This window comes from Oncorhynchus tshawytscha, linkage group LG03 (assembly GCF_018296145.1).
Source record: "Oncorhynchus tshawytscha isolate Ot180627B linkage group LG03, Otsh_v2.0, whole genome shotgun sequence".
NCBI classification, from domain to species: domain Eukaryota; kingdom Metazoa; phylum Chordata; class Actinopteri; order Salmoniformes; family Salmonidae; genus Oncorhynchus; species Oncorhynchus tshawytscha.
In genome coordinates, this window is record NC_056431.1 from 9217618 (window position 1) to 9232410 (window position 14793).

Consider the following 14793-nt stretch of genomic DNA (forward strand, 5'->3'; position numbering starts at 1 on the left):
CGGGATCCATTTGTACACTCCCTGCAGTGATGATGTACCCCAGAAAAGGGATGGTGGAGTGATGAAACTTTTATGAACAGCTGGTTCTCCAGGTAGTGTTGGAGAACCTGTCGGACGTGGAGCACATGTTCTTGGATGGAGCGGGAGAAGACAAGGATGTCATCGAGGTAGACAAAGAAGAACTGGTTCAGCATGTCACTGAGAACATCATTCACCAGAGCCTGGATCACAGCAGGGGCGTTGGTAAGGCCAAATGGCATGACCAGATCCTCACAGTGACCGCTGACCGTGTTGAAGGCGGTGTTCCACTCGTCCTCTTCCTGTATCTGCTCCAAGTGGTAGGAGTTCCGTAGATAGAACTTGAAAAACACAGTGGCCCCCTGGAGTGGCTCGAAGGCCGAGGAGTTGAGGCATAGTGGGTAGCGATTCTTCCCCATTATGTCGTTGAGACCTGGGTAATCAATGCACGGGCACAGGGTCTTGTTCTTCTCCACAAAGAAGAATCCTGCGCCGTCGGGAGAGGACGAAGGAAGGATGACGCCCACAGCTAGGGGGCGTCATCCACCAGTAGACCAGTTAATGAGGGTTAATGTGGTTAATGTGTTCCCTGACACACGTAGGTTGATGGGAGTGGTAGTGTGGGTGACCCGGCCGTCCAGTGCTCTGACATCCATGGAAATGGAGAGGGGCTGTGTGGGGATATACAGCATGGAAGCCAGGGTAGGTCCAAAAAGCTCTCATCGGCCCCAAAGTCAATGAGGACCCGGATACATTTTGACTGGTTTCCCAACAGCGAAATGTCATGAAACGGGTGCGAGTAGAAGGAGCAGAAAAGTCCTGCATATGGCCCACCAGAGTACTCGCTCCTACCGGTGAGCCAGGTCTTTTAGCGGACAAGAGGATACAAAATGACCACAAGTCCCACAACACAGGCAGCTCTTAGTGTTGAGCCTGTATCGCGGTTCTGCTGGCGTCAACCCAGCTCGACCTAGTTGCATAGGTTCGGGAATTGATGACTCGACCGTCTTCGGGTACTCTCGGAGAACCTCGGGTGGCCTCGGGTTCTCTCTGCAATGTGGCCGTCGGGTGCTTCCGGGATACCTCAGAGGCGAGGTGGAATCTTTGGACGGGCAAACAAAATAAACAAAATCGAATCTCCTCTCCCTCCGACGTTCCCATAGTCACCCATCGATCCTGATGGTCAAGGCAATGAGGGAATCGAGATCCATGGGCAATTCCCGGGCTGCAAGCTCGTCCTTGTTCCTACACAGAGTCTCAGAGGAGGTCATGTCGAACAGCACTTCCTGGTTCCAGGCAGTGTCCGTTGCCATTGTGCGGAAATCCACCACATAGTCTGCCACACTGCGGGAGTCCTGGCGCAGCTGGAGTAGCTTCAGGGCAGCCTCTCTCCTGGAGAATGAGGAATCAAACACCTTCTTAACCTCTCCCACAAACTCCTACAGACTGTCGCATATGCCCGGCTGTTGCTCCCATACCGCTGTAGTCCAGGCGAGCGCTCTCCCAGACATCAGCGTGGTAAGGTATGCAAACTTAGAGTGGTCTGAGGGGAGGGAGGAGGGCTGAAACTCAAAAATGAGGGCACAGTGGGCTAGAAATGCCCAACAGGTGCCCGGCTCTCCATTGAAACGTTCCGGGGGAGGTAAGCGTTACTCCCGGGAAGCCCGAGTGACCGGTGAGGTGGCGCCGCTAACCGCTGAGTTACAGAGGAACTGTGAGGTTCCCGTCGTAGTAGGCTTGCCTCCCAGCCAACCTGCAGAATTTTTATTTTTACATTTTTTAAATTTCACTTTATTTAACCAGGTAGGCCAGTTGAGAACATGTTCTCATTTACTGCAACCTGGCCAAGATAAAGCAAAGCAGTGGACACAAACAACACAGAGTTACACATGGGATGAACAAACGTACAGTCAATAACACAATAGAACAATCTATATACAGTGTGTATAAATGTAGTGAGATTAGGGAGGTAAGGCAATAAATAGGCCATAGTGGTGAAATAATTACAATTTAGCAATTAAACACTGGAGTGATAGATGTGCAGAAGATGAATGTGTAGAGATACTGGGGTGCAAAGGAGATTAAAAAAACAATATGGGGATGATGTAGTTGGGTGGCTATTTACAGATGGGCTGGGTACAGGGGCAATGATCGTAAGCTGCTCTGACAGCTAATGCTTAAAGTTAGTGAGGGAGATATGAGTCTCCAGCTTTAGTGATTTTTGCAATTCGTTCTAGTCATTGGGAGCAGAGAACTGTAAGGAAAGACAGCCAAAGTAGGTGTTGGCTTTGGGGATGACCAGAGAGATATACCTGCTCAAATCAAATCAAATCAAATTTGATTTGTCACATACACATGGTTAGCAGATGTTAATGCGAGTGTAGCGAAATGCTTGTGCTTCTAGTTCCGACAATGCAGTAATAACGAACAAGTAATCTAACTAACAATTCCAAAAAAAACTACTGTCTTATACACAGTGTAAGGGGATAAAGAATATGTACATAAGGATATATGAATGAGTGATGGTACAGAGCAGCATAGGCAAGATACAGTAGATGATATCGAGTACAGTATATACATATGAGATGAGTATGTAAACCAAGTGGCATAGTTAAAGTGGCTAGTGATACATGTATTACATAAGGATGCAGTCGATGATATAGAGTACAGTATCTACGTATGCATATGAGATGAATAATGTAGGGTAAGTAACATTATATAAGGTAGCATTGTTTAAAGTGGCTAGTGATATATTTACATCATTTCCCATCAATTCCCATTATTAAAGTGGCTGGAGTAGAGTCAGTGTCATTGACAGTGTGTTGGCAGTAGCCACTCAATGTTAGTGGTGGCTGTTTAACAGTCTGATGGCCTTGAGATAGAAGCTGTTTTTCAGTCTCTCGGTCCCAGCTTTGATGCACCTGTACTGACCTCGCCTTCTGGATGACAGCGGGGTGAACAGGCAGTGGCTCGGGTGGTTGATGTCCTTGATGATCTTTATGGCCTTCCTGTAGCATTGGGTGGTGTAGGTGTCCTGGAGGGCAGGTAGTTTGCCCCCGGTGATGCGTTGTGCAGACCTCACTACCCTCTGGAGAGCCTTACGGTTGAGGGCGGTGCAGTTGCCATACCAGGCGGTGATACAGCCCGCCAGGATGCTCTCGATTGTGCATCTGTAGAAGTTTGTGAGTGCTTTTGGTGACAAGCCGAATTTCTTCAGCCTCCTGAGGTTGAAGAGGCGCTGCTGCGCCTTCCTCACGATGCTGTCTGTGTGAGTGGACCAATTCAGTTTGTCTGTGATGTGTATGCCGAGGAACTTAAAACTTGCTACCCTCTCCACTACTGTTCCATCGATGTGGATGGGGGGGTGTTCCCTCTGCTGTTTCCTGAAGTCCACAATCATCCCCTTAGTTTTGTTGACGTTGAGTGTGAGGTTATTTTCCTGACACCACACTCCGAGGGCCCTCACCTCCTCCCTGTAGGCCGTTGGTAATCAAGCCTACCACTGTTGTGTCGTCCGCAAACTTGATGATTGAGTTGGAGGCGTGCATGGCCACGCAGTCGTGGGTGAACAGGGAGTACAGGAGAGGGCTCAGAATGCACCCTTGTGGGGCCCCAGTGTTGAGGATCAGCGGGGAGGAGATGTTGTTGCCTACCCTCACCACCTGGGGGCGGCCCGTCAGGAAGTCCAGAACCCAGTTGCACAGGGCGGGGTCGAGACCCAGGGTCTCGAGCTTGATGACGAGCTTGGAGGGTACTATGGTGTTGAATGCCGAGCTGTAGTCGATGAACAGCATTCTCACATAGGTATTCCTCTTGTCCAGATGGGTTAGGGCAGTGTGCAGTGTGGTTGAGATTGCATCGTCTGTGGACCTATTTGGGCGGTAAGCAAATTGGAGTGGGTCTAGGGTGTCAGGTAGGGTGGAGGTGATATGGTCCTTGACTGGAGTGCATGCTATGGGTGGGTGCTGCTATGGTGACCAGTGAGCTGAGATAAGGCGGGGCTTTACCTAGCAAAGACTTATGGATGACCTGGAGCTATTGGGTTTGGCGACGAATATGAAGCGAGGGCCAGCTGACGAGAGCATACAAGTTGCAGTGGTGGGTGATATATGGGGCTTTGGTGACAACGGATAGCACTGTGATAGACTACATCTAATTTGCTGAGTGGAGTGTTGGAGGCTATTTTGTAAATGACATCGCCGAAGTCAAAGATCGGTAGGATAGTCAGTTTTAAGAGGATATGTTTGGCAGCATGAGTGAAGGATGCTTTGTTGCGAAATCTAGAATTCCTATTTAACTTTGGATTGGAGATGTTTGTGAGTTTGGATGGAGAGTTTACAGTCTAACCAGACACCTAGGTATTTGTAGTGGTCCACATATTCTAAGTCAGAGCCGTCCAGAGTAGTGATGTTGGACAGGCGGGCAGGTGCAGGCAGCGAACGGTTGAAGAGCATGCATTTAGTTTTAGTTGTATTTAAGAGCAATTGGAGGCCACGGAAGGAGAATTGTATGGCATTGAAGCTCGCCTGGAGGGTTGTTAACACAGTGTCCAATGAAGGGCCAGAAGTATACAGAATGGTGTTGTCTGCGTAGAGGTGGATCAGAGACTCACCAGCAGCAAGAGTCACATCATTGATGTATACAGAGATGAGAGTCGGTCCAAGAATTGAACCCTGTGGCACCCCTATAGAGACTGCTAGAGGCCCGGATAACAGACCCTGCAATTTGACACTGAACTCTATGTTAAGGGAATTTTTATCTATAATGAGTAATTATGTGTACATTTCAATCAGGATGAATTAAAATACTTATGTTACTGTACATGTATGAATTTTCTCTGTTGCTCTCAGTATTGAATATAATGTAGTCAGGAGTTTAGTACAATGACGGTCTGTTCCTTTGTACAAATGAATGAACTTTCTCCAGATGGCAGGGACGGACTATCTCCAGACTGTCTAGAATGCTAATCTACACTGACTGACCTTGGCTTTAGGCAAGGAGGGAAGGCTTGAGATCAATAGAGCCTTTCTACCAGTGTCAAGAAGAGACAGAACATTTAGTTTTCTAAATGACGCTGACGTCATTTTCAGTTTATAACCTGTGGCAAAATGTGTATGAACTTAGTACTCTCTTGAATTAAAGGCTGTTACCTGACTTTTAAGACCGGGGGTCTGTCCATTCTTATAAAATATAGGGTCTTACATACCCTTATGCATTGACAGAGTGTTTAGTTTTGATTGGGAATTAAAACAGAGGAATTTAGAATTCCTTCAACACTCTACAAGAGAAGTAGAGAAATTTGATTTGATTTGATTTGAACTAGGCGAGGCAGTCATTTGAGAAACCAAGGCTGTCGAGTCTGCCGATGAGGATGTGGTGATTGACATAGTCGAAAGCCTTGGCCAGGTCAATGAATACGGCTGCACAGTATTGTTTCTTATCGATGGCGGTTAAGATATCATTTAGGACCTTGAGCGTGGCTAAGGTGTACCCATGACCAGCTCTGAAACCAGATTGCATAGCGGAGAAGGTATGGTGGGATTCGAAATGGTCGGTAATCTGTTTGTTGACTTGGCTTTCGAAGACCTTAGAAAGGCAGGGTAGGATAGATATAAGTCTGTAGCAGTTTGGGTCAAGAGTGTCCCCCCCCTTTGAAGAGGGGGATGACTGCAGCTGCTTTCCAATCTTTGGGAATCTCAGACGACACGAAAGAGAGGTTGAACAGGCTAGTAATAGGGGTGGCAATTTCGGGAGATCATTTTAGAAAGAAAGGGTCCCAATTGTCAAGCCCGGCTGATTTATTGGGGTCCAGATTTTGCAGCTCTTTCAGAACATCAGCTGACTGGATTTGGGAGAAGGAGAAATGTGGAAGGCTTGGATGAGTTGCTGTGGGGGGTGCAGTGCTGTTGACCGGGGTAGGGGTAGCCAGGTGGAAAGCATGGCCAGCCGTAGAAAAATGCTTATTGAAATTCTCGATTATAGTGGATTTATCGGTGCTGACAGGGTTTCCTATCTTCAGTGCAGTGGGCAGCTGGGAGGAGGTGTTCTTATTCTCCATGGACTTCACAGTGTCCCAGAACCTTTTTGAGTTTGTGTTGCAGGAAGTAAATTTCTGTTTGAAAAAGCTAGCCTTGGCTTTTCTAACTGCCTGTGTATATTGGTTTCTAGCTTCCCTGAAAAGTTGCACATCACGGGGGCTGTTTGATGCTAATGCATAACGCCATCGGATGTCTTTGTGTTGGTTAAGGGCAGTCAGGTATGGGGAGAACCAAGGCCTATATCTGTTCCTGGTTCTAAATTTCTTGAATGGGGCATGCTTATTTAAGATGGTGAGGAAGGCATTTTTTAAAAATAACCAGGCGTCCTCTACTGACGGGATGAGATCAATATCCTTCCAGGATACCCCGGCCAGGTCGATTAGAAAGGCCTGTTCGCTGAAGTCTTTCAGGGAGCGTTTGACAGTGATGAGTGGAGGTTGTTTGACCGCTGACCCATTACGGATGCAGGCAATGAGGCAGTGATCGCTGAGATCTTGGTTGAAAACAGCAGAGGTGTATTTAGAGGGCAAGTTGGTTAGGATGATAATCAAGCTTAGATTGTAGGATGTTAAGCATGTTCCAGTTTAGGTCGCCTAGCAGCACGAGCTCTGAAGATAGATGGGGGGGCAATCAGAGCACAGCTAGGGGCATAGGGTGGTCTTAGGGTGGTCTTGGGTACAGACCTGGATAGTAGCCTGCAGAGTTCTGTCCTATCTTTGCAGTAGATTGCAACACCGCTGTTCTGTCTTGTCTGAAAATGTGATGGGGATGGGAAATGTCAGAATTTTTGGTGGTCTTCCTAAGCCAGGATTCAGACACGGCTAGAACATCCTGGTTGGCAGAGTGCTAAAGCAGTGAATAAAACAAACTTAGGGAGGAGGCTTCTAATGTTAACATGCATGAAACCAAGGCTATTATGGTTACAGAAGTCATCAAAAGAGAGCGCCTGGGGAATAGGAGTGGAGCTAGGCACTGCAGGGCCTGGATTCACCTCTACATCACCAGAGGAACAGAGGAGTAGGATAAGGGTACGGCTAAAAGCTATGAGAATTGGTCGTCTAGAACGTCTGGAGCAGAGAGTAAAAGGAGGTTCCTGGGGGCGATAAAATAGCTTCAAGGTATAATGTACAGACAAAGGTATGGTAGTATGTGAATACAGTGGAGGTAAACCTAGGTATTGAGTGATAATGAGAGAGATATTGTCTCTAGAAACATCATTGAATCCAGGTGATGTCATCGCATATGTGGGTGGTGGAACTGAAAGGTTGGATAAGGTATAGTGAGAAGGGCTAGAGGCTCTACAGTGAAATAAGCCAATTAACATTAACCCGAACAACAATGGACAAGGCATATTGACATTAAGGAGAGGCATGCTTAGCCGAGTGATCATAAGGGTCCAGTGAGTAGTGAGGTTGGTTGGGGTCACGGCGATTCAGACAGCTAGCCGGGCCATTGGTAGCAAGCTAGCAGAGGATGAGGTCTGTTTTTAGCCACCTCGTGCGTTTCTGTCGGTAGATTAGTGGGGTTCCGTGTAGAAGAGGGGATCAATCCAATTGGCAAAATAGATAGTTATAGTGACCCAAGAAAAAATGTCAGATCGTCCTATTCAGATAGCAGCCGATAAGACAGCTAACGATTAGCGGGCCGCAAATGGACTTTCAGGTAACATTGCGACGGAGGGGCCAGTTGGATAACTCCCTCGGGCAGATAACGTTGGTAGTCCAGTCATGAAGGCCCGGGGGGGCTCCGCATCAGCAGTAAAATGGGTCCGCATAGGTGCTTGTAGCCCAGGAGTGGCTGATGGAACTCTTCAGCTGGCTAGCTCCGGAATAATTGATGTTTGCTCAACCAGTAAAATTACTCTTTGGCTAACTTTTGCTACAGCCTATATCAATTAGTGTTAGTATTCTAACTAACAACTGCTGCATCCAAGTTAGTTATTGTACAAGATCACAACGAATGTTCAAGCAAGAATCAAAACATAATTGTAAGTGTATGAGAACCTCAAAAAGGTTTTTGTTTAGAAGTAATAAAATCATAGCCTAGATTTATGTTGAATGTGTGTGACGTCAGTGTGTCGTGTACTGAGAAAGGGTCTATTGTACTTTAAACTATATGTAGGCAGGTTGCTTTGGATTCGAACCTTCTCGAACAGCCCAATTCATACTTCCCCACCCTTTTTTGTTGTTGACAGGTGTGTTGTGTACCTCCAATCTAGTTGATTTGTGAATTTTCATAGGTATTGGTGTCATATTGGTGTCAAAAAGATTAAATAAATTAATATTGGCTTAGTTATGGTGATAGGGGGATTTGAATTTAACACTGAGCTTCATCCAATCCCTATAATAGACATGACTATCATCATATCTATAATGGTCACAGCACGGATCATGATACAGGATGTGAAATACTTGATCACAAGTACATTGTTTGAAGGAAATTGAATTGCAATGCATATGATAAAACGTTTGAGTTAATCATGTGGTTTTCGTGCTACTAACAGAGTGTGAGTAATAGCCCTGACTAAAGTTAACATGGTGGAATGGTACGGTAACAATCTTTACAATTCTTTACTGATTTCAAGAGATTTCACCCGTAGCTTCTGAAAACCTTTGAGTTTAGCAATTTGGAAAACAGTCAAAACACATATTCTCAAAGACATTAAACTTTAGTGGGTTAACCCTCAATGGAACAGTTAAATCACCCCACCATCAGTCAGACAAAATATGGGAAGTCCTGATAGCAAAAATAAAGAAATCACGTTATATGTGAAATGGGAAGTGTGAGCAGGATGCTAATATTTCCTTTATATGTCAAATCCCTTTGTCTCTGAAGGAGAGTGGTTATCTGACATGAGAAAGAAAGATTCAACTATGCAAGTAAGTGATTTGGCTTTTAGACATTAAACGTGTCAAAGGAAATGCTAACATTCTAGTAATAATAAAATAATTCTTATTCCCTCAGGTCCTGCACAAAGAGGAGGGGATGCGGAGTGAAACATTAACATGGACTTTTCTTATTCATTGCATCTGGCTTGGAGGTAGGATACAACTTTTTGTATAGAGTAAAACATATTGTATTTATTTATTAAATTACACACAACAAAATACAAAACAATGTGGTGAAAGTTAAAAAGAATAGCGAAAGGTAGCGAGTAGCAAAAGGTGCATGTGTATTACTAACCTTGAGGGGCTCCCCCTTTAAAATATGAATAGAACAAAATGAACAATAAAATGGCCTCTTGATTTGTTCAAATCATTCCACTTGACTAGCCCACGGAAGATCAGGGATTATATTTATTATACTCACATTCATTGACTGTGTCCAACAACTCTTATTAACATTTCCCCTACTGCTATTTGAGTGATGGGAGTTGAAGCCTCATCATGGACTGCTGAGGTGCCCAGCTCAGTATCAGGCCTGCAGGGCTCATGCATCGTGATTCCCTGCTCATTCAACTACCCAGAACCAGAGAAGAAGCCCTCCAAATTCACTGGCATCTGGTTCAAAGGCACCCATGATACTATATACCACCCAGACAGCTCCAACATCATCAAAGACTACAGGGGTCGTACAGAGCTGGTGGGAGACCTCCGGCAGAAGAACTGCTCTCTCAGAATCGACCACCTCCATCGCAGTGACAAAGGACCTTTTCATTTCAGGGTTGAAATTAAAGACGAAAACAAGTATTCCTACATACATGACACGGTCTCCATTGCAGTGAGCAGTAAGTTCCCAGGGTAAAAATTGACAAGGATAATTTTTTGTTGTATTATAGTATCCCATTATTTACCCAAATGATAGTTATAGCTTATTGTAGATTAAAATTATATCACTGAAAGGACAGAACTAAGAAGTAGTGGATGCACACCTCAAGAGAACTGCAATAACTGTTCTCCTTTCTTTGCTGATTTCAGGCTCTCCAGACCCCCCCTCTCTGTCAGTGAGGGAGGAGGTAAAGTTGGGGGTGGAGCTGTCTGCCTCCTGCTCTGTGTCTCACTCCTGCCCATCTGATTCCCCTCTCCTCACCTGGAGCCACTCCGGAACACCCAGTGTCCAATCACAGCAGCTGACCAACGGCCAGTGGAAAGTGACATCATCCCTGACCTTTACCCCCAGCATCACTGATCACAACCAGTCTCTGGTCTGCACAGCAGAACACAGGGGAGTGAAGCCAGTGAAAATGTCCAAAACTCTCAATGTCAGATGTAAGTGCACCACACCTGTGTGTTAATAACACTGGAAGATTTACACTTTCACTTCTGTGAAAACAGAATGCTTCTGTGCATACGACAAAAGTGAAAGAAGAAATTCAATGTATCTTCTTTGAAAAGGAAACATGCACTTTGTCCAGAGTCTGGATTTGGCATACTTCCTTTTTACATTTGAAATAGATTTAGCATGTGATTGATACACTGAATCTGTCCTAAGATGTTTATTACATAGTAATAGAATTCTTACTAACGTTGTGATTCATAGATGCCCCAGTGGATGTGAAGGTGGAGGGAGTTTCCAGTGTGAAGGAGGGAGACTCTGTGGAGCTGAGATGCTCCAGTGACAGTAACCCTGCTGCCCACAGCTACCGCTGGCACAACAGTAGAGGACCTCTGCCCACCACTGGACCTACCATCACACTGGAGAATGTGACCAGACTCACTGAAGCACTCTACTGCACTGCCATCAACACAGAGGGACAAGGCCACTCTAGCCCAATGAAGCTCAATGTAGAGTGTAAGTAGATGCAGCCATTCAAATCAAATCAAATCAAATTTGATTGGTCACATACACATGGTTAGCAGATGTTAATGCGAGTGTAGTGAAATGCTTGTGCTTCTAGTTCCGACCATGCAGTAATATCTAACAAGTAATATAAACAATTTCACAACAACTACCTTATACACACAAGTGCAAAGGAATGAATAAGAATATGTACATATGAATATATGGATGAGCGATGGCCAAACGGCATAGGCAAGATGCAGTAGATGGTATAGAGTACAGTATATACATATGAGATGAGTAATGTAGGGTATGTAAACATTATATAAAGTGGCATTGTTTAAAGTGACTTGTGATACATTTATTACATCCCATTTTTAATTATTAAAGTGGCTAGAGATTTGAGTTAATAAGGAGCATGTCCTTTCTGTGTATATAATATTAAGACAAATCTCTTCAGGATGTAGCACTACATGTTCAGTTAAAACCAAACTGTTTATCATTCTCATCCCAGACCCCCCTGAGATCAAAGTGGGCTCCGCCTGCACTTCAGACGTCTCCACGGTAACCTGCCTGTGCATTGTGGACTCGGAGCCCCCCGGCACCGTGGTGTGGTCTCTTCCAGATGGACCCCTGCCCACCTTGCCCAGTACCAGAGTGGAGAGGCATGGGTCAGTTACCATGGTGACCCTACAGAGGGCACTAGGCTTCTCCGAGACCGTCCACTGCCATGCCAGCAACACACAGGGCAATGCCACCTTGTCCTTCACTGTGTCCACAAATGGTAAAGGAAACAGTGGTGGAAGTGCATCATAAATGAAGTATTACATACTATACTAACATCATAAAGGATATTATTAGTACATTAATACAACATATTTATTTGTTTTTGGACAGATAAGAAGTTGATGCTGTACGTTTCAATTGGTATTGCTGCATTAGTGGTGGTAGTAATACTAATTCTCATGTCAGCTTGCCTATTGAATAAGAAGGGGTAAGTTACTATTTTTTTTCTTTTTGGAAGGAGTTATATAGATTTGTGTTTGTTTGTTTTGATAACTTCACATTATTTTTCTCAACAGTAGGAGTCGTAGTGACCAGTCAGTAACCAGCAAGCAGGACGTGGACACAGCCAAGGGTGCTTTTTCACATCCCTCACCATCAAGGTATTTTTCTACAGGCTGTTCTGTTATCTGTTATCTGTGATCATAATATATACATCCTGCTGAGTTGTTAAAGCCCATTAGCCTACATTTACTCTTGTAGTGTCTTATCAAATGACGGGAATACATCTGAGAGTTGTCCTAACTCTATCCACAGGAAAGAGCAGACAGACACCAGCAGTGAAATCCACACAAACTACTACACCAACGATCACGTATATGGAAACATGGAGGTATGTACTGTAGGCCTACTGCAGACATGTACAGGTGTTGTAAGGATCTGAGATCTGAGGATATACAAAGGATTAAACAATAGAGGTGGTGTTGTAGATGATGATACTGTGTCTCTGATCTGGTTACCTGTAGGCTGAAGAGGATGGCGACCCATACGAGTGTGTTGGTGGAGACGATGCAGTCTATGCTAATATGTGAACACAACAGGAAGCATGTGGAAGTCAGCTGGCCCAGAGGCAGTGGTACTCAGTCTGTCAAAGTTTCCAGTAAAATATTAACATTTTAAGTCAATGTAGCACAACAGCTGACTGCTTATATTTGTTAGCTTTATGTAGCTCCATGGTTCTAAAGGCTAAAGAAAATGGCACAATCTTATTTGGGTTGTGGGTTTGTGTTATGGCTTTTACAAGTATTTATTTTTAATTATCTATGACTTAGGTGATTCAGGCTCTTTGGTATCACATACACTTATGTCAGTCTCATTAAGACTGCAGAACTGTGTACAAGCTGAACTGTGAATTACAGAACACCACCTAACACATTAACTGGCATGACATTCCGTCTCATGGGAGGCCATAAAGCTTCTAAAAGTCTTCTAATAGGCGGCCACCTCTACAATGTATTCAGTCAAAATGCATTTTTTATTGTACACAAACCAAAAGCATACCAAAGGCACTAACACGCATTTAAATGTGTTTAAATTACTACAAATATGTCCAAATTCATCTCCCTCCATGCACCCCCTGTGACTTCTAGAAAGATTTGAACCCAGTAACCCCCAAAAATACTCAGTTTTCACCATCACTGTAAAGCCCTAGTCATTTTGTTGCTTTTGATGAAGTTATTTCTGAAGATTATTATTTATTTTATGTGAAAAGTGATTCCTTTGTCTGTTACGTGATCTGAACTCTCGTTTTAATATAGTGGAACTATTCCTTTTTAAACTGTAGTGTAAAAGCAGGCGAGCTGGTTATACTCTTTTGGCCATTTTCTGGTGTTTTGTGGTGAAAAACAGAGCGGGTCTAGCATAATACGGCAACCCTGTTACCCATAGATAGACAGGCTACAAATGTTTAACAATTTTAAGTTATTTGTAAATCTTGCATTCAACTGACCCTCCCTGTTGCACACAACAAGCTTCCATTCTTCTTATCACAAGGGTACATGGCTGATTTAACTAGTAATTACCAGTTGGAGGTGCGTTCAAGTGGATTTTTCCTAACCATCCACTGTAGAGCTGCACAATACCACTCATTTGAAGCACAGGCTACTGTGGCTATTTGATCATAATGTAGGCCTACCATAGTGATTTACCATCAAAAACATTGGAGAAAATGCAACCCATTACATTTTAACATGGAAATAGCTGTTCTATCATTCAGCCTACAGTAGCATCCAATGTGCGGTGTTCAATGTAGGCCTACATTCCATGAGACGTAAAAAAAAAAAAAAAATTAAACATGCAGGGCTTGATATTAACCTGTTAATCCAGTTGTTCTTCAGAGAAGGAGGTGACTGAAAATGTTGTGGTGTTTGATGCAAGAAACATCTTTACAAAATAAAATGCATTATTATTCCCATACCGTTATTACAGAGAATGAGACAAATTATTCTACTCTCTGTCTATTGGCTACTTAGCTTATTTAAGCCTGTGTCAAAATACAACACTGCTCCTTTAATACAAACAAAAAAGCTCTTTACCTAACTCACTTTTCTAAGATGTCTCGAAGTGTATGTAGGAAGCAATCACTCCTCCATTGCTGACTACAAATGATCTATAACTGGGCTAAAAACACACTAACTAGCAAAGGATGTGAACATAATGTGCAAATGTGGCTACATATGCAACTCTCGCTTTGATCTCAAAACAAGCTCATCTACTCATGACCGCTAAATGCTAGAAGCACAGTCCAGTTCAAAGTAAATGGCACCGATCCATATATGGCAACGGTCTATTTGCGTATAGTCCTACTGCAGCTCTGATTGTAATGCTGCACCAGTTTGTGTAGAGTACGGTCTGTGTAGACTAGAGTATGGGCTGAGTAGTGAATGTCAATACAATAGAATCCTACTCCGATGCATTCTGCCTACAATAAAATCTGTTGCATAGTTTGTTTTGTTTCGGTATGTTGCATTGAAAGTAGCTAATATTGCGTTGATTCAATCACAATTGCAACAGTAAAGGTAAATGTTAACAGGGTACTCTAGAACAGTGGTCACCAACCTTCTCTGAGTCAAGATCACTTTGAGTCAAAATGCAACCCGAGATCTACTGCTCAGATTTTATTTTTTAACATGACTTAAAAGATGGAAGCCAGTGCAACAATAATCAATTAAAAACAGTACTGTAGCAGTGAGGTTTGTGCAGTATGCTATAGGACCAATATATTGTCACTGTATTTTGGCTTTCTTGAATTGCCCTGCCAATACATCGTTGTTTGGGCCATTTAAAAAAATAATTTCAAAATTTGTGTTAGACTATGTGATCACACCGGTAATAGAGCCTTGTTATATTACTTGTGAAGCACAGCTGAGTGAGCATACATTTAAATCATTTGCTTTTTATTTTTATTTTACTGGGCTGATCGTGCCTGCATCTGATGGTCAGTCTCAGCCGGGGG

General features: G+C 43.8%; 1 protein-coding gene across 5 annotated transcripts in view; it reads left to right on the forward strand.

Moving 5' to 3' along the window:
- Nucleotides 1–14284, forward strand: part of LOC112226848 (sialoadhesin-like) — a 66343-nt gene extending 52059 nt beyond the window's left edge. For 2 of the 5 annotated variants that reach the window (XM_024391489.2, XM_024391481.2), the window contains exons 2-10: nt 9021–9096; nt 9421–9783; nt 9974–10264; nt 10536–10787; nt 11290–11559; nt 11673–11769; nt 11858–11941; nt 12096–12171; nt 12305–14284. In XM_024391489.2, coding sequence (XP_024247257.1) covers nt 9042–9096; nt 9421–9783; nt 9974–10264; nt 10536–10787; nt 11290–11559; nt 11673–11769; nt 11858–11941; nt 12096–12171; nt 12305–12370 — 1554 coding nt within the window. In that variant the 5' untranslated portion in view covers nt 9021–9041 and the 3' untranslated portion in view covers nt 12371–14284. Of the gene's footprint in view, nt 1–8816; nt 8936–9020; nt 9097–9420; nt 9784–9973; nt 10265–10535; nt 10788–11289; nt 11560–11672; nt 11770–11857; nt 11942–12095; nt 12172–12304 lie in introns of those variants that run through there. The other 3 variants (XM_024391473.2, XM_024391453.2, XM_024391462.2) reach the window with 3 other exon arrangements.
- Nucleotides 14285–14793: the final 509 nt, after the last annotated feature.